Source organism: Corvus moneduloides, chromosome 26 (genome assembly GCF_009650955.1).
Source record: "Corvus moneduloides isolate bCorMon1 chromosome 26, bCorMon1.pri, whole genome shotgun sequence".
NCBI lineage: Eukaryota > Metazoa > Chordata > Aves > Passeriformes > Corvidae > Corvus > Corvus moneduloides.
In genome coordinates, this window is record NC_045501.1 from 4,213,942 (window position 1) to 4,237,518 (window position 23,577).

At 54.9% G+C, this 23,577-nt stretch overlaps 2 protein-coding genes across 2 annotated transcripts; one reads left to right on the plus strand and one right to left on the minus strand.

Moving 5' to 3' along the window:
• Positions 1-1,354: 1,354 nt before the first annotated feature.
• Positions 1,355-10,509, minus strand: CCDC43 (coiled-coil domain containing 43). Its single transcript, XM_032134436.1, has 5 exons — positions 10,036-10,509; positions 7,154-7,241; positions 4,736-4,871; positions 4,052-4,107; positions 1,355-2,707 (listed from the first exon to the last, which is right to left on the minus strand). Exons 1-5 carry the CDS (start codon positions 10,258-10,260, stop codon positions 2,520-2,522), a joined length of 693 nt encoding a protein of 230 aa, XP_031990327.1. The 5' UTR covers positions 10,261-10,509; the 3' UTR covers positions 1,355-2,519.
• DBF4B (DBF4 zinc finger B) lies at positions 10,413-23,277 on the plus strand. The gene is made up of 11 exons (XM_032134435.1): positions 10,413-10,694; positions 13,065-13,256; positions 14,611-14,661; positions 15,273-15,342; positions 16,197-16,267; positions 16,953-16,989; positions 18,909-18,951; positions 19,773-19,889; positions 20,046-20,172; positions 20,811-20,920; positions 21,407-23,277. Exons 1-11 carry the CDS (start codon positions 10,584-10,586, stop codon positions 22,785-22,787), a joined length of 2,310 nt encoding a protein of 769 aa, XP_031990326.1. The 5' UTR covers positions 10,413-10,583; the 3' UTR covers positions 22,788-23,277.
• The last annotated feature ends 300 nt before the right edge of the window (positions 23,278-23,577 follow it).

Sequence of the window (23,577 nt, forward strand, 5' to 3'; positions counted from 1 at the left end):
AGGCTGATGTAGCAATTCTGGGAATCTTAGGGGTGAGTTCAGAGTATTCCTGCTCTATAAATAACTGTCCTGAATGGAGCAGCAGCACTTGGAGCTCCAGAGGCCGAGTTGCTGCCTGCCTGAGCACCTGATTCATGGCACAAACTACTGGCATGGGAAGGGGTGGGCCCACAGTCCTGGGGTCAGGGGCAGTACCGTGGGGTGGGCACAGCCCTGCAGCCTCATGGGCTGGGAAGCATCAGCTCACTTCAGGTGTACAGCACCACTGGCTGCTGCTATGGTGCTGCTTGTGGCCATGGTTCCACTCTGCCCCAGGACAGCTACTGGAAGCCAAAGGGCTGGACTTCCCTTGCTCCTGACAGGGCCTTTCCCAGTGGCAGAGCAAGGTTTGGCCAGACAGACACAACAGCTCAGCCCTGTGCCTGGCTGGGAGTGCAGGGGACAGTGGCACCTGCAGAGGGATCCGCAGGGCTGTGGGAGCCAGTTGCCACCATCTGTGTGTGTGACTGTGCCCTTCTCACATCCATACAGACTCCTATGGAATGTGCACACGTGTAGCCTGTTGTTCCTGGACAGGCTCTGGAGCACAGCAGTGGGCAGAGTGGCTCAGTGCCTCCTCTCCCAAGGAGCTGAATGCTGCCCTTCCCTGGAGCCTCACAACCAAAGCTCTCAGGAAGCCGTGACAGGCTGAGGTGGGCTGTGCCCGTGCTGGTGGGCAGCTCCAGCCCTCAGCTTGCATTTTCCTTGGAAGCCAAGGGCTGGGCAGTCACAGAGCTCCAGGAAAAGCCACGTCAGCTGACAAGGATGGGCAGCAGCTGCTGCCAGAGCAAGTGGGGTGCCAGCGGGAGGTGAGATCGCCCACGCCAGCCTCCTGAGCCCTGTGGGTGGCCAGGGCTGCCTTGGGCCCAGGCAGAGCCAGTGCCTTGCCCAGCCCCCAGCCCAGGGCTGGTGCAAAGGGCTCCAGGGCACTAGAGGAAGTGAGAGCTGGCCCATGGTGCTGGGGCTAAGTGACACCCCCCTCCCTCAACAACTGCCCCCTGCCCTGTTCCACCACAGTCCCACACCCTGGCAGCTGCCTGAGCCACCTGAAATACAATGCTCCAGCCAGGATCTGTCACAGGCAGATCCAGGCCAGGCTGGGAAGAGAGCCCTGGGGAGTAGCACAGCTGGGTGAGCTCCCAGGAGAGGGGGCACCACAGCCCTGGGAAACAAGGCGTGAATGAAGTCGAATCTGCACCAAGGCAGCAACAGGTGAGCCTTCAGAAATGGTGCTGCCGGGCAAGGGGCCAGCAAGGACACGGGACACACCACTGGCTTGCCATCATGGATGGCACCATCACTCAGAGGAACCCACTTCTTGGCCAAACAAGATTTATTATTCAAGTCCAAAGACAAAGCAGTTGGAGACTCACACACGCAGCAGCAGCTTGAGGGGGAGACCTGGCCCTGGAGCCAGAGCAGTGCTGAAAGCAGGCGTTGGGTTGGGCACCCTGGGAGTGCTGGAGCACAGGAGTTCAGCACAGGTCACCTCACAGCAAACGGGCACCTGGAGCAGATGCAGCGCAGAGCCCAGGCACACCCGTTCCTCTCGCAGCCCCTCCTTCCCCCTCAGTTCACAGGATTAGTGTTCTCCTTCCCCAGGTGGGCAACACCATCACAAAAAAGGCTGGAGCAGCAGGACGAGCCCTTTAGGGCAGGAGGAGCACTGCAGTTCCTGTTGGCAGCTGTGCCCAAGGAGAGCAACAGGCATCCCTGGCTCACCCTGCTTGTGCCAAACAAGCTTCAGAGCTTCACCCTGGCAACAGCCATGTAAATAACAGTCCATGTTCACCCCACAGAACATCGGGGAGCACCATTTTACAGCTATCTGGAGTCTTAGAACTGCATGAGGAGTGTGGTTTGCTGCTGCTGCTGAGGCCAACGCTCCGGCCCAGGTGGTGTTTCCCTCACCCACAGCCACGGGGGATGCGGTCACACCGCTGCAGCTCATCTCTGTTTCACACATCTCACTCCACTATTTCACACATCTCACTCCTCTGCTGCGGCCCAGCCCAAGCAGGGCCGGAGCGTTGTCCTTGGCAGTGCAAACACAGGGATTTGCAAAGACGTTTTCAAGGCTTGTGTGTGCCCTGGGGCAGTGTGTCCTGGCTCAGGGCAGGATGGGCTCAGCTCAAACCACGGCCAGTGCAGGGAATGCTCCTACACCATGCTCTGCTCCCAGGTGGTCAGAAGTAAAAATGGATCAATTTAACAACACAGACATAATCACCCTTCTTTGGTACAGACACTGGCCACGAGCACCAACTGGGACACTGACACCACAAGCACAGGACACACTGAGGCCGGGAGCTGCTCAGAGATTCTGTTCTGCTATATAACAAAACAAAAAAAAAAGAGAAAGAAAGGCAACACTTCCCAAGAACCACTCCCAGCCACGTGCCCAGAATTCTTGCTTTTTAAACACACACCATATTCAGAATTAATTTTTATCCTTTGAGAGTCCAACTGGAAATCACCAGCTACCGCTTCCGCTCGCCCTTCTGTGTTCGTTTCTTCTCCTTCTCCTTCCGCTCCTGCTTGGCCAGCTTGTCTTTCTCCCGCTGCAGTTTATCCTGCTCTTTCTTCTTCTGGAACTCATCCCGCAGCAGCTCCCTCTCCAGCTTCCTGGCGTTCAGGACATCCTCCACATTGGTGTTTCGGAACAGCGCTGCGGTGGGATAAGGGCTGACAACGTTCTGGCTGAGGCCACGGGAGACGGTGTCTGTGGCACACTGGAAGTTTGTTCTACCTCTCCCCTCACCTTCTGACTCCCTACCTCCTCACCAGGCAGGTAAGGAACTGGGGAATCAGGACTGCAGAAAGGAGAAGGAATCTCTGATTGCTTTTCCAGATAGAAAAGTCAGGTTGAAAAGACACCCGCTCCTGGAGAAGGAAGGGTGTGGAGCACAAGACTGATGAGGAGCAGCTGAGGGAGCTCGGTGGCTCAGCCTGGAGAAAAGGAGGCTCAGGGGGGCACCCTCTGGCTGTGCACAACTCCCTGACAGGAGGGGGCAGCCAGGTGGGGGTCAGGCTCTGCTCCCAGAGAACAAGGGACAGGACAAGAGGAAACAGCCTCAAGTTATGCCGGGGAAGGTTTAGGTTGGATATTGGGAAAACTACTTCATGGACAGGGTCAGGCATTGGCACAGGATACCCCAGGGCAGTGGTGGAGTCCCCATCCTTGGAGGGATTTAAAAGCTGTGCAGATGTGGCACTTGGGGACAGGGGTCAGTGGTGGCCTTGGCATTGCTGGGGGAATGGTTGGACTCGATCTCAGAGGGCTTTTCCAACCTTAATGACTATGTTTTTTTCCTAGAAAAATGAGGTTACCTACTGGTTCTTAAGACTGATGTGTAAAATACGTGTCAAACCTCTACAAACCTGAAAGGAAGAAAACACACAGGGTACAGCCTCGAGTGGATTCACTGCAGCTGCGTGTGACATGTCTGAACACATCCATACATGTATGTATGTGTGTGTCCCTAAAGTAGGGACAAGAATAATTTATGTTTCATATTTAATTATGTGAAGCAACCTGCTTCCATCTTAAATTTGCCAGCTGGGAGCTCAAGGAGGGTCCCAGTTCTGAGACAGACACGGGCCCCTTGGTCCTGCCCAACCTGAGTGTTCAGCTGCACCAAGGCCTGACAAGCTTCATTCTTGACACGATTTCCCTCTCTGGACACCAGTTAACGTTAACCTGATGTTCTGGCAGCATTGTCCTTGTCAATAAGAATGTTCTTGTGAAGCTGCAAGAAGGTGGAAGAGGGAAGGAGGGGAGGAGAGGAAAACGAATGGCAGGGTTGGTGTGAGCGCTGCACACAGAGCACATGGACCTGTCACTGTCACTGTGAGCAAGGTCAGGGTGCACAGAGAGAAAAACCAACCCCCAGGCTTAAAAGCTGGCCCTGAAGAAAGAGGGAGACCAGCACAGGGAGAGAAGGATGGGAAACTCACCGTGGAGGTTGCCTGCCTGACAAACAGCCTGAGTCACCAGGAATTCAAAGGATACATTTTTCTGATGCAATATTTACTGCTGTTGTCGATCCATCCTGTTCATCCCCACCAGTGAGAGAATTAAGGAAACAAAGACATCAGTAATGAACTTGTGCCTCTCTACAGCCACACTTCACTCAAAACACCTCAAATAACAACCTTATAAAGCCAGGAAGAAGCAGCTGGACTCTCACAGACCAGGTAGGCACAACTCCCACCCTCAGCTCCTGCTGCTCCAGGGCCAGATGCGGTTCCCTACGATTCACTCTGCTGGGCAGGGAAGAGCTCGTTCTTCAGCACCACAAAGAGTTAACTTCTAACCCTCCCACTCCATACAATCTCTCGGTAAAGGATTATTTCAGCAGATTTCTCCTGGGAAAGCAGGAGAGAAACTCAGCACCAACTGCTGAGGGATGGGGGCATTCACTGCTCTCCTGCCACACACCTGGGCTGGGCAAAGCATCACAGGCACGTGTTGGTGGGACAAACGCCCTCCCAGGAGCATCTGCTCACAGCCCTCCACAAACGAGGAGCTTCCATGCTTTGTCCATGGAAGTTATTTTATTGTGAAGGAAGACTGCAAAGATTCCCCAGCTCTCCCCACCAGACCCTGCAAAGCTGGGAGGGCGTTGTTGTTTCAGGTTTAGAACAGGTATTGCCCTTCACAGCCCGAGCCTTAAGCAGTGCAGGAAAAGGATATTCCTCCTCATCGGTCACATTGGCATACTGGGCCAGGAGCGCAGCCTTCCTCTGCTTCTCCTCCTGGGACACCTCCTTGGGCTTCACCACGATCCTGGCCTGCTTCTCCATCATGCTGGCGATGGCCTGGACCTCATCTGGCAGGAGAGGAGTGACAGTGTCAGCCCAGGCCACAGATACGGCCACCAAGCCCGTGGTGTCACTCGCTGCCTCCTCCCTCTGCAGCTCCACCCACGGCCACTGTGTCCTGCAGGGACATTGTCCCGGGGGAAATGCACCCACCCAAAGGGAGAGGTCTCACCCAAAAACACCCCCCGAGCTCTTCCCAAGTGATGCTGTCAAAGCCAGCTGCTTTGGGAAATTCCAACTGGGATCTGGGAGAGATGGAGCTGCTGAGGAGCCACCACAGGGCTGGCTAAGGCCAGCATGGGGCTGACATCCTGACGTGACACCGGCTTCTCCCTTTGAGGGGGAGTTCCTGTTCTGTGCCCAGCCACCACCAGACACTGTTATTCCTGGAGCAAACACTGTTATTCCTGCAGTAAGGGAAGTTTCACAATGGAACTGGAATTGGTCAGGCTCTGGCTAATGAAAATCCATTTGACTCCAAATCACATTCTCTTCTGCTTCAAAGCAGCTTAATAAGTTTATTTTAGTATGTACTTAACCCCCATCAAAGAGAAATTCTGGAAACCTGAAGTGAGGGATCAGTTCCATGCTCTCCCTCTCTTTCCAACCAAGAGAAACCAACAGCTGATTTACCTTTTAACACTGAAATTCTGCTGCCCATTTCCTAAAATGACATCTGAGTTTTGACACACGTTTTTTTTTTTTTTTTTTTTTTTTTTAGTCTGTTAAATCATTTATCCTCAGGACTCTTGTTATTCTGAATAGATACACACTTCAGTGGGGATTTATCCTTTTATGGAACCCCAGTGAAATAATTACACCCTGGAATTCCATGAACCCAGACACACTGTGCTGCCTTTTTATGACAAGAAAAATCCCTGCGGGTGAGTACTGGCAGCAGCAGGAGGAGGCCAGCAGCAGCTCCAGCAATCCCAGTCACTTGCCCCAAGAGGAATTTATTTTATTTAATGCATGGAACAGCATTAACTTCTCCCTGTCCCCAGCCAAAGGCAAGGTCAGGCCAAGAAAAGACTTCCACGATTTTTGGGGAAAGCCATTGAGCTACTGCGTGGTGGAGCTACTGTGTCCATGCAGGGGGTGAGGAGAGGGGGATGCTGGGGCTGATCCAGTGATGAGGACTTGCTGCCAGAGCCATTCCTGGGTGACTCTGGGCACTGACAATGTGCTGTTGGCAACCAGAGGCAAGAAGAAAATGCAAAGCAAACAAAAAGCAGAATTTAGCCCAAAGGGATGTTCCATTGTCACAGTCTCTGGTGCCACTGCAATGTCACTGATCCGTGCTTGAAGCACAAATCCTGCCAGCACACAGCTCCACTGCAGCCAGAGCCCTGCACAGGGACCAGGACAAACCTCCCCAGTGAACAAGGACAAGGCGAGGTCTTGGCTCCCAGCTGAGGACAAGGGATGGATTCAGGGAGGGGACACAGAAACAGTGGGACTGTATCCACTGTGGCTGGGGAAGGAGCAGTGACAGTTGATCAGCAGCCTCACAGAGCTTCCCCCAACAAGCATTTCTGGAAAAAAAGGAGAGTTGGAAGGGAAAATGTCGGAAGAGGAAATACGGATGTGTGAGTGGGGTGAGCAGCAGCAGCAGGGACAGCCCAGAGCTCAGCAGGGACAGCCCTGCTCTCCACAGGGGCAGCTGCAGTTGTACAAATCAGCTGCTTTCCAGACCAGCATAAACAGAAGCAGCACAGGTTTCTATACCATAACAGCTGCAGTGCGAGCACTAAAGAGAGACAGCCCTGGATGTGCTGGGAAAGGAGGTTTCTGAAAAAACCACAGAATGGTTTGGGTTGCAGCTTAATGACCATCTCATCAGAAAAAAAAAATCCTATAGAAAAAAAACCCAAAAAACAAGAAAACCCCCAGACAGACAAACAAACCAAAACAAACAAACCAAAACAAACAAAACCACACACCACAAAAAACTCCAATGCCAAACCAAAAAACAACAGAAGGCCAAAAACTCAAACAAACAAAAACCCCAGAAACAAGAAAACAAACAAAAAACACTTTCCCCTTGCAGGATGATGAACCCAAAGAGCAGCAAATGCTGGGGCCGCCCAAAGTGAAACTGCTCATCCCCGTTCCAGGTGAAACAGGACTGAGCAGCAATGGAAACAAGAGGCAGGCCAGACCTGCAGCCACGTGGGCAGCGTTGGTTGAACTCCTCCCAGGACAAACACAAAGTTCCCGTTGTGGTAAGGCCCTGAAGGTCACCCACACTGAGGACCAGGGCACAGCACCCCAAGGCACAGCACTCTACCTTCTTTCTCCTCTTTGGCATCAACAACCTGAGAGTCAGACCACCTCTCCACGACCTCCCTGCACACATCGTTCAGGAGATCTTCTTCCTAGTAAGTGAAAAGAGATTCCTCAGACTTGGAATAGAGTTGGCTGCTTCAAACCAGTCAGACAGGAAAAGCACCAGCTACAAAAGACCTGCACACCCGGCAGTCAGCTCAGGAATACAGCTTTTCACCCCAAATCTGCTTGTCAAACACACACAACTCTGGTTTCCCTGGGATGACACGGTCACACCGTGCCTGGTCACTTTGCACACCAACAGCTCTCACACACACCTGGGCTTCACAGCAGTGGCTATGCAGGTGCCACGGCCCTGCCCACACCCAGGAGGCCGTTGGGGATCTTTGCTCCTGAATCCTCCTGCCCAGCATCCTCTCTCTTCCTGAGCAAGGCCACAGGGAAGCAACTCAGTGCCACCTCCACAGCAAGCTCACTAAAGGGAATAAATTACATGGGATAAATCGTAGGTCAGGGCCAGTAGAGAGCTGAGAGCACTGTGGGGGTACTGACAGACCATCACCTCCCACCAGCAGGGACACTCCGGTCCCCCTGACCTGCCTGGAACATTAAACACGACTTAGAAGTGGCAGTGGGATGCACCCCCTGCTCCAGCAGCAGCTCCTCCAGGGGCTGCAGGTGAATCTCTGCTCCAGCATGGATCTCCAGGGGCACAGCTGCCTCACCATGGTCTCACCACAGAATCTCAGGGGAATCTCAGCCCTGGTGGCTGAAGCAGCTCCTGCCCCTCCTTCTCCACTGAGCCTGCAGAGCTGTTCCTCTCACAGCTTCTCACTCCTCTCTCTCTCCAGCTGTGCTTCTGCAGGTGGTTTTTTCCCTGCTTAAACTTGTTACTTAAAGATGCTCAATGTGTTGGAGCCGATTGGCATTTGCTCAGCGGAACATGGGAGAGCCAAACACCACTGATGGGGGGTCCCAGAGCTCAGCGGCCACCACCAAATATTTCCAACAAACAAAAAATGATGTTGGTTTGCAGTTTAGTAAATACAGAGAAAAAGTAACCATGGAAAATACAAGCGAGGCAGATTCTGTCTGGTTTAAAGAGAAGAACTGGACAGAAACAGAACTCAGTTTTAAGTTTCTTGATTAGAAATGGTGACATCTGAATAAACCCACTAGTGCAAGACATGATCAGGACTGAAGAACCATGGACATGACAGCAGATGTCACCTGAGATGTCACCTTATTTTAATAAGGTTTGTGAAATACAAACAAGTAAACAAAAAAAAATCCCCTGTAATTTGTGTATGGAACTAGGAGAAGAGACTTGGCAAGAAAAGCCCCAAATTCAGCAAATAAAAGACTGTTTCAAAAGTCAATACAATACAGAAATAAGCACAGAGTCTAAAAATAAAAAAAAATTAAAAGAACAGACTACAAAGAGTAATTACAAAGTCTGAGGGTTCAAGAGATAAAAATGTTTTACAGGAATGGCAGAAAAATCAAACTGAGCTAGAAACTGCAAATGAGGCTCAACTCAGCTGTGGCAGAGAAGGAACAGGCTGTGGTGTGACAGGGACAGCCCTGGACTGGAGGGACATGGGAGCCCCACAGGTGCTCAGAAGGGAACTCAGCACCGAGGAGAAAAGGGGAAACAGCAGAAAACCTCAATATCAGGAAAGGGGAATATCAGTGGCAGGGCCAGCCAGCACTGCTCAGACAGGACACACTTCCCAGGCCTGGAGAGGGCCAGGCACACTGATGGTGATGGAATGAAGTCTGGTAATTACAGGGAGGTTAATTAACCTCACCCACTGCAGAGCAGCACTTTGTAAAGAGGTCTGGCTCCCTCCCTCCCACCGGAGGGATGCACCGTTTGCCTGTCCGGTTCTTTTTCGGCTCAAAGCTGCACTGCCACAGCTGAACGAGCTCACTGCTGGTGCCCCAAGGTAGGGAGGGGACAGGGACGGCAGGGGAGGGTGCTCTAATTTCTAGGAAACCCATCTGGAATGGCACGGTCAGTGTACAGAAGGAATGGTGTCACACAGTGACCTGTGGTAACAAAAAGCCGATTGTACCCACCCTGGGTTTTGTGCTCCCACACTGATACTTTGGGAGGAAATCAGCGACAGCCACTGAGCAGACAGTTACCAACCCCAGCACCACTCATAATTTAACATTTTACACTATGAAACATCTATTGATGAAAAATCCCGAGACACAGACACTGTAAAAATCCTACAAGGAGGATTACCGAAGAGAAATCCCTCCCGGCACTCTCCTGGCTCCCAGGAATCTGGCAGGGGCAGAGGCAAGCCCTGCCCACCACCCAAGTTCACCCACGGCTGTTCCTGTCCGTCCCAGCTCCAGCCGGATCTCATTCCTGGCAGCCAACGCGCGTGTGAGGCACGAGAGCACCGCCCAACACATTTCTGCCACAGGATTTATCATTCAAGTCACCTCTCGAACCCCACCTGGCGCTGCCAGGCCGCCCAGCTCGCTGGTGAACGCTGAGCCCTGCACACGAACCAAGGGGATCCCTGCGTGCCCCACGAACAAATCCCCTCCCCAGCCAACAGCACCCCAAACAATGCACCAAAAACCCCTGCAGGGTCCCGGGTGGGAGCAAGAAAAGCCCCTGGAGGTTTGTGTCCTCCCAGTAAGGGGGTGATCCGCCCCGGGAAGGGGGCGATGCACCCCAGGCCTCGGGGAGCCGCCCGCCTGTCCTCCCCGCCGGACCCACCGACACCGCCGCCCATCGAGGCCGCAGACCCCCCGTCGCCTTGTGGGCTGCAGGGGAGCCCCGGCGGGAGCTCGGCGCGCTCATCGGCGCGGAGCGGACGGCGAGACCCCGGGGGCCGCGGAGGGACCCCCGCCCCTCACCAGGCAGGCAGCTAGGACGGCCTGCAGCGCCTCCAGCCGCTCCTCATCGCTCTCCTCCTCCCGCAGCAGCCCCTCGATGTAGGCGCCGTACACGGCGCGGTCCAGCCCCAGCGCGTCCAGCCGCGCTGCGAGCCAGGCCGGGAAAGGCGGCGGGGCCGGGGCCGGGACCAGGATCGGGGCCGGGATCGGGATCGGGGCCGCGCCCGCCCCGCCGGGCGCCGCCATCTTGGGCCTTCAGAGGGAGGGGGGGACGATGGCCGCGGCGGGACAAAATTATGGCGCCGGCGGGAGCGGTGGGAGCGGGGTTCGGGGTCAGGGTCAGCGCGGCCGTGCCCGGACGGGAGCGGCGGGACCGGACGGGTGGCCTGGTGTGCTCGGTGTGCCCTGGGTGCCCCCTGCGCCCCTGGCACAGCTTCTACTTCCTCCAGAGAACGGCATCGCGGGGAGCGGCGCGTCCCTGCGCGGCCGCCGTGCGGGGCGGGGCGGGCGGCGGAATTTAAACCCGGGCAAGCGGCGGGCTCCCGGCGGCTCTGAGCCTGGGCAGTGCCATGGCCGGCACGGCCTCCCCACGGCCCCTCCGCGGACAGTCCTTCTACCTCGACCTGCCGAGCGGCCGCAGCGCCCGAGACCTGGCCGAGGCCATCGCGCGGCTCGGCGGGGTGAGCGCGGGCGCCGGGGGTCGTGAGGGCCGGGAGCGGCCCGGGCCGGCGGGAGGCCCCGGGTCTGGGGGTGACGGGGACTGGGGGGTCCCTGGCAGTGGGGGAAGGGGGGTGTCTTGTGGGGGGCTTCGCCCCTTTTCTCCCTCTGCTCATATTTTAACGTTTCCTGATTTTCTTGCTTTTCCCGGCGAGCCCGGTTCCCTGCCCTGGTCCCCCGGCAGCCGGAGCCCTGGGGGCTGGTGGAGGCCGCCCCCATCCCCGCGCTCCGGCCCCTCGGGGGTCCCTTGGCAGCGCCGGCCGGCTCGGGACCAACCTCTCCCTCCCAACATTCCGCGTGGTTCCCGGCTGCCTGGTCCGGCCAGTGCTGGTGACCACCACGGGAGCAACCCCCAGATGGTGGTGACCGGCTGCCTGGCCATGGGGGTGCTCCAGGCAGGGGTGACTGGTCACTTCGTCCTGGGAGCGCTTCCCAGGGGGTGAGAACTGACTGCCCACGCATAGGGGCACCTCCCAGAGGTGATAACTGGTTGTGAGGTGCTGGGTGCCCCTTCCAGGCAGTGATAAGTGGTTGCCTGGCCAGGGACACATTTTCCAGGTGGCTGTAACTGGTGCGTGGTTCCCCCTCATCGCTGACAACAGCCTGTGGCAGTTTAATTTTTTAGGGAAGTTGTGGAACTTCCAAATGGAATTCAACATTGGGTAAAGCAAGAAAATGCCAACCAATGTTCTTATCATGGTTTTCCCAGAAAAGCCATCTGGACCCTTTTCCCTGGGAAGCTGTTGTTTGGGTGGATCTCTATGGCATCCTTCATGGCCTCCAGGCTTCCTTGCTGCTGATAATCCTCATCAATTCCTTATATTGTGTCCCAAGACCCTTCAAAAAGTAGCATCACCTCAGTTCCTCGAGCTGGAACTGAGCATGGGGTTGTACCTGGTCGTTCATCTTTCCATTTCATTATTACTCTTGTGCACAGTTTGGTTCTACAAGTTGTTACTATTTGTTTTCAAACTCTTTAATCTCTCTGAGGTGATCATCTCATGTAACTTCAAAACTTAAGTCCTACAATATGCACACAGGTGTAAAATCTTTACATTCTTGTTGCCGCTGTATCCCCTCAGCCCTGACCGGGTGTTGGCTGCATAGACGTGTGGGGAAGGTGACTTGCACTGTTTTCCCTTTCATGAAATTCATGTTCATCCTGAACTTGCTGGTTTCTCTCTGCCCTCCCCTGGATGTGCCACCCACACTTGGGACACCTCTTTCCTAGCTGGGCATCCTCAAATCTGAGAACCCCATGCTCCCAGCAGACAGTTCTTTCTCTACGTGGCTGCTGTGTTACTTGGAAATAATTTTAGACTTTGAGCATCCTTCTGATGCCTGTCAAACACCATCCTGGCCCTCCCCCTCTGAAATGAGGTCCACTGGCAGTAGAGCTCTCATTCCTCTTGCTCCTGTAGAGATACTGAACTACACCCCAGCCACTGTCTGTAAAGGAGCTCTTTGGCAGCAGTATCCAAGCCCAAGTCCTGTGTGTGGTTCAGGACACAGGTAAGGACACCCTGTGGCCTTGGACTTGCGTGTGGCACCTTGAACTCGCCCTTGGCATAGGGCTGGTGACATTCTGGGGTGCGATTTGGGTGTGAACGTTGCGATTTCCTCTCTTCTGTGCAGCACGGCCTTGCAGTGGCCACATGCACTTCATGGTTTTGGAATCTCCATCCACAAGGATTCTGTAAGGGAGGAGAACCAGTTTGTTCAGCAGCTGCCCAGATCTTTATCTTCCTGAGGGCTTCACACCTGAGCCCTGTGACTCTGCCTCCTGCACAGATTCTGAGAAGCCAAGTCCTTATGGGCTTATAACACCATTAGTGTCCCAACTTTTGGGCTTCCACGTCTTTCTCCGCCTGGTAGCTGCTGTGCAAGGGTGTGTGTATGTGTTTCATCTCTGTGGTTCCCTCCTGCCCTGTTCTCTGTGCAGCTGCTTGTCCAGCTGTTCACTTTCTCCTTTATTTTTCTAAAACCTGTTATGGTCTCCTGAGGACGGAGCTCCTCCAGGCTGATCCATGATGTCCAGGGCCTTTTCCTCAGTTGCTGGCTTTTTTTGAAAGCACTGCTTGAGGAGTAGGTGGTGGTGACAGAGTCGTGGATTTCTGGATCTGAGGTTCTGGTGACTATTTGCAGTGAATCTCTCGGGCATCACAGGATCTCCTTTTGGGAGACGGCAGTGTGGAATGAAAGAAGGAACGTGATTGCTTCCAGCAGCTCCTCACTGTGTGGGGGTTGAGCCAGGGGCAGTAGCTTTGTTTAGCAAGGCTCTGTCAGCTCAGGGTCAGACACTTGTAGAGCTGCTCTGTTCTGTCTCACTGCAGGTGACCGAAGGCTTCCTCAGCAAAGAAGTCACCTGTGTGGTGTCCAGCAACAGAGAGGCCAAGCGAGGCCTGGCCAGGACTCGGGAGGAGAAGCGGAGCAGCCCAACTTCAGAAGGCACAAAATCCACGAGCTCGGTGCCTGCTGCCCCCAAAGGGAACCCAGCCACACCTCACCAGAAGCCACCATCCACTGTAAGAGCTACAAAGGTTTTGGCCACCTCAAAGTTTGGCCCAAGGGGTCTGTAGGGTAGAATCTGGGGCCAGTTTTGGAAGGTGAAGTTGTTCCTGCTCTGAGCAAATATTCTGTGTGATTTTTTTCCCTGCTCTATTCCTATTTCCCTGTCTGTTCCTATTCATACTCATGTTCCCTTTGTCTGCCCTCACTGTCTACTCAAACGTGCATGTCACAGCTTTGGGCTGTAATCAAGGAAATCTGCTGGAATGGCAGGGCAGGTGGAGGCCTTGGCTGACTTCCTGAGGGAACAGGCAGAGAAAAGCCAGAGAAATGTAGACCTGAGAAAACCATTGCAGTCTCTGGGTACTCACAGCCACAGGGCAAGGCCCCTGTACCCTGGGAGGAGATCCATGAGGGCCTCCTGGTCCCATTTGCCTGTTGGAGCTGGGTTTTCTGCTCACAAATGCTTGTGGCCAAATTCCAACATCCCACCTTGAGCGTGGTGTCTGCTGGAAGCTGGGACTGGGGAAAGGCAGCTGCCCCAGTCCAGGCCTGGGGAATCTCTGCCAGCTGGAGCTGAACCATCTGCAGTGGGGAACCTGAGCTGCAGAGGTTTCTCCCAGTTTTGTCCGCTGTCCTGGCTCCCAGCACTGTCCCCTTGTCTTACAAAGAGCTGACCCGACCTGCTGAGGCTGTTGCCTTGAAAATAAAGCTTGGTTCCCAGGTTGTTCCTAACCCTGGCCAGCATGTTGGGGTGCCTGGAGAACAGGAGGCTCAGGGGGACCTGATCTATCTACAACTCCCTGACAGGAGGTTTATAGCCCGAAGGGGTTTGGTCGCTTCTCCCAAGTAACAAGTGACAGGACAAGAGGAAATAGCCTCAAGTTGTGCTGGGCAGGTTTAGATTGGATGTTAGGGAAAACTTCTTCATGGAAAGGCTGTCCAGCTCTGGCAGAGGCTGCCCTGGGCAGTGGTGGAGGGGTTTCACCCTGGAGGGATTTAAAAACCATGTGGATTTGGCACTTGGGGACATGGGTCAGCGGTGACCTTGGCTGTGCTGGGAAAGGGTTGGACTCGATGACCTTACAGGGCTTTTCCAGCCTGAACAATTCCATGATGCAGCAGGCAGTTTCCAAGCTAAATTGCTGCTGCCTCTTGGCTCACTCTGGAGCCTTCATTTCACTGCCGGTCGATAACTCCAAGCCTTGGCTGGTGCTGGTGGTGCAGAGTGAGAGGTGCTCTCTGCAGTTTGCATCCCCTGGAAAGGCTCTCTCCACTGGCAGAGATGATCCCAGCAGAGTGTGGGGATCCCCAGGGATCGTTGCTCTCCAGCTCTTTGCCATGACCTGTCCATGTCTCCTCTCTCCACAGGCACTGCTGAGCCGGGGGAAGGAGCTGCTGCACAAGGCCATTAAGAACCAGGTGAGCAGCCTTGGATGGTCTCTGCTGGGGCTGGGTGTGCTCAGAGTTCTGCTGAGAAGAGCAGAACCAGTGCCAGCCCCCCTGCACAGCCCCTGCCCTGCTGACAGAGCAGATCCTGGGGCTGGGAAGGGCACAAAGCAATTGCTTGTGGCCTGCAGGATGTTGTGCAGTGCTCCTGGTCACTGCTGTTTATGGAGCCATGTCATCCAATGTTGTACCTGTAAGGCCTGTCCCAGCCATCTGGGTGCTCAACACAAGAATTACGAGCACGAGGCCTCTGTTAGATGAGTTTTTAGCCTAAGAAGAGCTAAAGCAATGTAGCTGGGGCAAAAGGCTCCCCTGCAGTCCTTTCCCTGAGGTCACAAGTGGCCAGATAAATCTCCGTCCCCACTTAGAAGCTCATGCTGTAGCAGGAATTAAAACACTTGCCTGAGATGCTGCTGTTAATTTGGGATAGATGAAGCAGGAGTTCGATCCGTTTCTGCTGTGCCCTGATTTCAGTAACAGCCATGCAGTGGTCTGTCAGTTGGGCAGCAGGAAGGGCTCTGAGCTCGGTTTAGAGCTGCACGTGGCCCTGCTTTGAGCTGTGTTTTTCAAACCTCTCTGTACAGGACTCCTGCAGTGGCAGCAGCATCCTCGTCAACGCTCGCCTGTGGGGAGTCCAGATCCTGCATGTGGATGGTATCCTTCGCTGTGGGGTGCAGTGAGGCTGCTGGTAATGAGGGATTTCGGAGACAGGTGGAGCAGAAGTGATGTAAGGAGAGTAGAACAGAAGGAAGAAATTGCAAGCAAATATCCTGCAGTGATGCCATCCCGGCCGAGGCCAGGTCTGCCCTCAAACACCAGATTTATTTGTGTGTACAGAACGTGCCACTGTCACATTTGCAACAGCAAACACAGGGTGCACTGGAATGTACTGAAGGTGGGACATTAAGAAATGTCATTATCTTGGTCAGGACATCAATTTGTTCCAAAAAGACCGTTTTTACTGATTAACCTGGAAGTACAGATAATGATAAGGGCAGGATTTGGTCGGGTTTAATTAGGAAGTGCTGGTGTTTGAGGACCTGTGCTGGAAGGCACCTCCCATCCCCATGATGGATGGGGAGGGGGTGATGGGAAAGACAGATGGTGGAACTCTGATACTAATAATAGGTCTGGAGTAAAAGGTTCCTGAGTGTCTGATGACAGTGACATACAGCTGTGGCTGAGCCTGTCTGGATCATGTCCCTGGGCTCTGCTCAGCCTCTGGGGCTGCCAGACCTCGGGCTCTGCTCTATGTGCTGCAGAGCTCCTGCCAGTGTCTCCTTCCTGCAGAGCCCCAGCAGCCTCCAGCTCTGCTAGAGAGCAAACAGGGGGGCTGTCCCTCAAAATGTTTTCTTGGCTTCATCTTGGACCATTCCCTGGGGGTGATGCTCTGCCAGGGGCTGCAGGCCCCAGCTTTTCCCAGTGCCACGGGGGGTGTGCTGCAGTCTGGAGGGGAACAGCTCCCTGCCCTGGCTGAGCTTTGGCTCTTTGACATCCCACCTGCGCAGAAATGTTGTCCTATGCCCAGCAGCTGCTGCGAGCCATCTCGGGAGCAAGGAAGCGGTGCCAGAAGACAGAGGTAACAACTGCAGCCAGCTTCAGGAGTTCAGGGTTCCTGAACAGTTCTTGTAGCAGCTTCAGTGCCAGTGGGCCAGTCAGGGGGTGCTGGATCCTATCCAGCACGAGGCAATCTGATGCTTCTCTTAGTGATGGAGATGACAAAATTCAAAGAATTTTTCCTTTTATAAAGCTGGGGGTAAATCCAGATGAGAATGAGGCAGCTGTTGATAACTATCAGCATCCATAGCACAGCTAATACTGACTTTGACCCTAAGGGACTAAGGCTCATGGTTTAACCCCAGGCAACTGAGCCCCACACAGCCCCCTGGGATGGGGAGAGAACTGGGAGAGGAAAAGTGAGAAAGCTCATGAATTGAGATAAAGATGATATAGTAGGGAAAGCAAAAACCACACACAGAAGCAAAGCAAAGTAAGGTGATGATGTGGCTGGTACAGTGGCTCACCAAAGGGTTGGTTAATGCACTGGAGAGGCCAGGGGGAACTGGGATGTAGGGACAGGGCGTGGCAGCCTTTGTGTTGTATTTCAGCTAACCCTGTGTGACTTGGGAGACAAAATGAGGGGAGGTGCTATGGGTGGTACAGGAGCTCTGAAGTGGTGGGTGAGGCTGCTGCTGCTCTGGGATCAGTAACTGCAGCTCTGCCTTGTGCTGCTCCCATGCAAAATATGTCCCTTTTTCCTCTAGGTGAAATGCCCTGCCTCCAGATCCAAAATTCACAAAGGTAGGCCTGGAAGTTGTGCTGCTGTTTATGCTCAGATGTGGAGCTGCTCGGAGAAGCCTCATTTAGAATTTGAAATACATCAAAACCTTTGGCAATCCCAAGATATGCCAACTCTTTAGGCAGTTCCCCTTGAATGGGTTCTGTTACTCCTTGTTGGAGTCTGGCTGCAGCCTCCCAGGACAGCTGAGGACCTTTGATTTCACACTGTGTTTAAAAATCCTAAAAACCCTTTGCTGCCAGCTCCCAGAATCCCAAGGCACCTGAGAACTGTGCTGCTGCACATTGAATCCAGCAGCTTAAAGGAGGTTTTGAGGAATAATGCATCCTGCAGAGGAGAGCGTGTTCCTCCCAGCCCACTCACTTCTGTTGGGCTGAGATGTGCTGCTGAGACGCTGATCCGGGGAGAGCGCTTCCCAGGGAGGGGGGAGCAGCCAGGTTCTCATCTGCAATTAGACAAGAGCCAATTGTGGTGCTGAAGTTGGCACTGGTGACGTCAGTTGATCTGTGACTTGTTTGACTGCCCACGTCGGAGAGCGAACGCTTGGGAATGGTTTGGAGCAGACTCCAGCCTGGATTGTGTGTGAGACACTTGGGAGTTATTTCCCAGTTTGGGGTGGGGGGAAGGTGCTGAAGAAAGGCTCAAGAAGCTGTTGGCTGAGGCAGATTGTGTCTGCCAGCTCTGAGCTCTGCGCTGGGCACGCTCCGAGCCTGGCCTGGGGTCTCGCAGTGACATCGGAGCCGTTTGTCACTGCTGGCATCGCTCGGGACCTGTGCACCCTTCTGAGCTGGATCTGGGGCCTGCACGTGGCCTCTCTCTTGGAAGTGCTGAGCATTTGGCAGTGTTTACATGGAAAAAAACTTGATCCTGTACTGAAATAGCTGCTTCAGTGACGTAGCAGCACATTTGAGGCAAGCAGAGGGTGAGGCTGGTGAGGACAGGTGGGCTCAGCCTTGCTGGGGAAGGAGGGTGAAATATCTTTGGAAAAAAATAGCATTGAGTGCCAGGATCACAAGAAAACAAAACTCCTGGCCCTTCAGAGGCCATGAGGGAGGCAGGAGAGTCTTGGTTTCAGGGTCAGGCAGATGCCCTGTGGAAACACCTTGGTGTTCATTTGTTTCTTAGCCAGATCCGGACTTGGATTTCCAAGGTGAGTGGAATGTGAGTGGAATGTACCTGCAGGACAGGAGGGACCTTGGAGCCTCCCCTCCCAGCCTGGCTCTGAAAATCTTTTCCTTCAATGCACTGCTGAGACTCTTTTGCTGCCTTCATCTATTTAATGCCTCTGTAGGAAGCAAAGCTGCTGTTTGCCCTCCTCGGGAGCTGAGTAGAGGCCAGACACTGCTCTCGAGTAGTGTCCTGGTGCCAGGCTTGGCTGGGCAGCACCTTGGTTTGTCTCCAGCAGCTCTTGCTGTTTTAACATCACCATCCTGGTCTGAGCCAGGTTCTGCACTTCAGGCTCTTGAGGCAGGGTGAATGGAGGAAACGGTGCTGGAAGTCGATGCAGAGCTCTGAGCCTGTGCAGCAGCTGCTGCAGTTCCTGAGCTCCCTTCTCATCCTCACTGGCACGTTGTGGGGGGGATATGTGTGGCAGTTCTTGGGATTGGAGTCAGAAGGCTCAGGGTTAGGCCAGTGGCTGTAAGACTGAGGAGGCATTAAAGATGTGAGGGGATGGCTGAATACTCTTTCAAAGGTAGAAGTGTCCCATGGCTTGGCTGCCTGGGGTTTGGTCACCCCACTGCACACTTGGGGCAAGGGCTGTTGAAGATCACCTAAAGAGCTGTTTTGGCTGTGCTTGGCCACCACTTGGCATTCACCAGTGCCAGAAGTTCTGATGCACTCAGCTCTGAAGCCCAGTTCTGTTGGGGAATGAGTAGGGAATTTGGCCAGGAAAACTTCTAACCAGGTTTCTTTCTGGCAGGAAAATTGAAGCCCCCTTTTCTGAAGGTTGAAGACCAGAGCAGGTAAATGAGACTTTTCTAAATATCCAGCCTTAAAACCTGGGGTCTCTCCTTCACTGGTTCCATTCCCAGTGACTGTTCTGCCCACGAGGCAGAGCCTGGTTTCCATGCAGACCCTGTTCCGCCCTGGGAAGTTGACTCTCTCCTAGAGGGAGGCAAATGGAGTTTAGAGAAACAATCCAGGTATCTTATGTGTCAGGGAGAAAAAAGGTGTTAAACGAGACTTGACAGCCGTTTCCTTCCTTGCTCGGATTCCGTGTGTGATCCTCAGCAGGTCACTTAATCCACCCGAGCCCTCGGCAGCAAGGAATGAGATTGAAGCACAGGAGGTCAGGGCCTGTAATTTGATGACAGCCTTGGGCACAGGGGACATGATCCCTGTGGTGTTTCTGAGGAGTCTGTAACTCTACCAGCATCCACAGGGACAATTAATTATTCCAAAGGCAACATTTAAGGCAGCTCAGAGTCAAATATTGGGGTTTACATGCTGCATGCAATGAAGTGTGAAGGGAGAGATGTGGCCTGGGAACCAAAACCCTCCTGTGCTGTGGGGTAGCTGGAAATACTGCACTGCTGTGCCCTGGGTGGGCTTTGGGCTGAGCAGGCAAACTTGCCTTCTGTCCAAAACATGCCCCACTGGGGCTGTTACTGGGAACTGGGTTTAGCACTTTCCATGAGAAATGGGAACTCTGGCACAGCCAAAGGAGAGCACTGGGCAGCATCTCCATAAATGAGGTGGCACCTTGAGCCTCTCTGCAGGAGGGACAGCTCTGAACCCTTGCCAGCACTGCCACAAGTCTGATGTCCTGATGCACTGCTTTCAGGCAATTCCGGCCCTTCCATCACCAGTTCCAAAGCTTTCCTGACCTCAACTTCCTGGCACCCAAAAGCTCCAGCCCATTTGAACCTCTGAAAAGCCTCTCCAATTCCTGCCAAGCCAGGTAGGCTGTAGCTCCTTCTGTGCAAGTGTTTAACCGCACTCCTGCTCACCCCTGGGATCTGGGAACCACCTGCCTTTGGGTGTGGGCACAAGGAGCCCTGTCCTGGGTCCCTGCAGGTGCTGCCAGGCAGGGTGACCCGTGTGCTGTCCCTTGCAGGGCTGCCGAAGGCTGTGCCCCGCACAGCGCCGGCGGGAAGAGCCCCCGCTCCACGCCTGTCACCGTGCCCAGGAAAAGGAGGGGGTTTTGTGAGTGCTGCCAAGAGACCTTTGAAGAGCTGCAGAAGGTAAAGGTTCCCCTGGGACCTGATTCCTTGCAAGAGTTATGGGGGTCACTCAGAGGCTTCATTAATCATGGCATGCCCGTTAGCACTGTGAACTCCTTCGGGAGGAATTGCTGTATCCAGCAGGAGCTGCCTCTGAGATGGGAGCGGGGTGTATCTGTGTGCCCACACCAGCAGGTCAGAGCACGGGGGTTTGAAGGCTGGAGCATGACACGCTCATCCCGTAGGCTGGGAGAGCCTCAGGGACCATCCTGTTACAGGATCCATAAGGTGAAGAGGCTGTTCCATGGTAGCCATGGGGAACAGGATTGAAAAGGTGGGAGGAGGTTTTTTATCTCCTGGAAGGTGCCAAGCAAGGGGGCTTTTTCAGAGCCCAGCTGTGAGTGCCAGACAGTGGTGGTGGAGTCTATTTCCTGCTGCTGGGGAGGCTGTGGGCTGCCCGTGGATCCAGTCACAGCCTCCTCATCAGCAGGAGCTGGGAACAGGACACTCTCTCTGTGTGTTCCCAAACCTGCTGCCCAACATTGGCTCTGTCCCTTTGCCCTCTGGTCTGTTAGGCTGTGGGAATTTGCAAGTGGTATTGCAAATTCCCCTCCTGGCAAAGCTTTAAGTGTTGTTAAAGGGCCTCTGCCACCTTCCAGCATCTCCAGAGCCCCCAGCACCAGCGGTTTGCCCAGGACAGCTCCCAGTACATCCCTGTGGATCGTGTCATCTCCCAGCTCACCAGCAGCTTTGTGGAGCGGTCAGCCAAGTAAGTCTGGGAACCTGGAGCCCAAAGGCAGCAGGGTGCTGCACGGTGCATTCATGGAATGGGGTCCGTGTGCCAGGGGATCGGAGCAGGACCGACGTGGCACCTGCCAGGCAAAGCTTAGACTAACCATGGGAGATGTTCCTGCATTTCCGTGGGTTTTCTCCTTCAGGAAACCCCATGGTGTGCTCGCCTAGTGCCTCCTAAACTAGAAAGGGCAACTGAGCCCACCTCTTCTGTCCCTGTGTCTGACTCAAACCCAGCTGCTCTGTAGCCCCCCTGTGCCTGGGCTCTGGGGTGAGGAGGCTGAGATCCCTTGTGCTGCCCATCTCTGCCAGCAGCAGAGTCATTCTAAGCCTCACCAGGCTAAAATTCCTTCCCTGCTCCTGAGCAAGGGCTGCAAACACCCTGCACTGCAGGAGGGGCCTGATCTCCCTGGGGGAGGGCGTTCCTGGGGCTGGGTGAGCAGTAACTGATGGTTCCTCTCAGGGTGCCCGGGTCCTGCCTGGCAGATGAGCATGGAGTGCCTCAAGCACACAGCACTGGAGGAATCAAGCTGCTGCCAGCAGAGCTGGGCAAGGAAGGGGAGCAGCCTGAGCCAGGTGCTCTGGAACTGGTAACGGATACAGAGCTGGATCATGGCCTGAAGACCAAGAGATGTTCCCCCTTCCTGCCCAGGGACAGGGTCAGAGATTCCAGAGGAGGAGAGGAGTTGTTAAAGCACGGCTCCCTGGGGCTGCCCAGGGAAGCAGGGCTCAGCAGAGGGGTCTGGGCTGCCCATGGCACCATGGGGGAGGCTGGGCTGGGGGCTTCAGGTTTAGACTTGGCTCCTGAGCTGGGCAGGGGGCCTTGGGCAGCACCCACTCCTGTCAGAGAGGCAATGGCTTCTTCATCTGAACCTCACAGGCAGCCTGGGTCTGTCAGCCACCCTCCCCAAGCACTGCCTGCCTCCAGGAAGCGCCAGCTGTGCTCCAGACAGAGCTCCCAGGTGGGAAAGAGGCCCAGGCTGGAGCTGGGTTTTGGCCTCTCCCCTGCAGGTGAGCAGACGGAGCCCCTGGGTGGTGGACTGGGGGCACAGGGTGCAGGGCAGGTGTCTGGGCCAGGCCTGCCCGCTGTGCCGGGGGCTGGCAGCCTGTCCCTGGGCACAGAGCTCTCCACCAGACCTCACAGCTCCCTTGCTTTGGATCTGTGCCCGTGTGGGAGCCATGAGGACCCTGTATCCCAGCCAGGATCCCTGGGAGCTGCGGCTGCAGGTTTTGATCCCAGGGAGGCAGCTGCAGCCAGCACTGTCAGCGAGTGTGGCTGGAGCAGGGAGAGATCCCGAGGGAAGCAGCTCAGAGGGGACAGTGACAACACACCCAGGAATGGGAACAGGCCTGGTCTGGAGTGCACAGCAAGCAGGACCAGCTGCCCTGCTGGCTGCCTGCCCTCTCCCACACTGCCCGTGGCTGAAGCCAGATGTTGCTGCTCACTCTGTGTCAGGGCAGCAGAAAAAACAGCCCCCGGAGCTCCCGACATCCCTGGGCAGGGCACAGAGCGGGCACTGAGCCCCAGCCCCCTCCCACCTGCTCCCCAGAGCCCAGAGGCTGCTCACGGCATCAGCAGGAGCTCCTTGGAGTCAGACGGGGATGTGCAGCTGCTCCCCAGCCTCAGGGGTGTCCAGGGCCGCAGGACTGCGGCTGTGGACAGGGACTTGCTGCAGCAGACACACATCAGTGTGAGGGACAGCGGGTACGAGTCTCAGCTCTGCTCCGTGCTGAAGGAGTCGGAGCTGGCCTGGGCAGGCCAAGAGGACAAGAACTGCAGGAACTGCTGCACAGAGACCAGAGGAGCCTCTTTCCCCATATTTGGGACATTGTTTGGCAGCTAAAACCACCTGCAGGCTGCTCTCTGGACCCTCGGTGGGAGCTGAGAAGGGATTTACCAAAGTACCTTCTGTGTCAGGACCAGGAGCCACATCCAGGAGTGAGGACAGCGCTGGCAGCCTGGGCAGCTCTCCTGCTGGGAATCAATGGGGATGCAGTGGCTTTGCTGTCCTTGGCTGTGATCAGAGCTGGGATCTTCCCTCCTCTCTGCTGGCCACGTTTAGAGCCAGGCTCTGACATGGTGCTGCCTCTGGAAGTCTCTCTTCAGCAGGAATTTGCTCTTTGCCCTTCCCAGAGGGAGAGCAGGGCCTGTTCCTCCTCTCACATGGTCCCCAGAGCTGCAAAGACTTAGGAGAGGAGGGTCATGGGGGTGAGGCTTGCACTCTTCTTGTGGTCTGGGGGTTGTCTTTGAGTATTTTCAGGTGGTTTTAACTTGTTTGGGGTTTTTTTTACAAACTTTTAAACTTTGAAATAAAATGGAGGGATGAGATCCTGCTCTGCCTCGCTGTGGGTGGAATGTGTCTGGGGCCAGGAGCAGAGCAGTAGGGGTTGGGTGGAGGAAGCTTTGCTGGAAAGGGTCTGTGGCTAATGGGCACCACGAAGAAGGGGGCACAGCGATTTGTCCAGCCCCAGAACATCACCCCATCCGTGGTTTGCCAGAGGAGTGTGGTCAGCAGGCTCTGGGAAGCTGTGGTACCCAGTGCAGGGATGGTGCCCAGTAAGGAGGGGTGTGGAGAAACTGGGGCGCAGTTGGTAGGAGCCTGTTGACCTCTCCTAGGCGTGGGGCCATGGGAT

Coding starts and splice junctions, on each gene's coding strand:
- CCDC43 (XM_032134436.1), bottom strand. CDS start 10,260: ATGGCGGCGCCCGGCGGGGCGGGCGCGGCCCCGATCCCGATCCCGGCC. Junction 4,108..4,735: donor AATGTGACCGATGAGGAGGA/ATATCCTTTTCC, acceptor TAATTCTCTCAC/TGGTGGGGATGAACAGGATG. Junction 2,708..4,051: donor AAATATTGCATCAGAAAAAT/GTATCCTTTGAA, acceptor ATCCCACCGCAG/CGCTGTTCCGAAACACCAAT.
- DBF4B (XM_032134435.1), top strand. CDS start 10,584: ATGGCCGGCACGGCCTCCCCACGGCCCCTCCGCGGACAGTCCTTCTAC. Junction 14,662..15,272: donor ACAAGGCCATTAAGAACCAG/GTGAGCAGCCTT, acceptor CTCTCTGTACAG/GACTCCTGCAGTGGCAGCAG. Junction 20,173..20,810: donor CCTTTGAAGAGCTGCAGAAG/GTAAAGGTTCCC, acceptor GCCACCTTCCAG/CATCTCCAGAGCCCCCAGCA.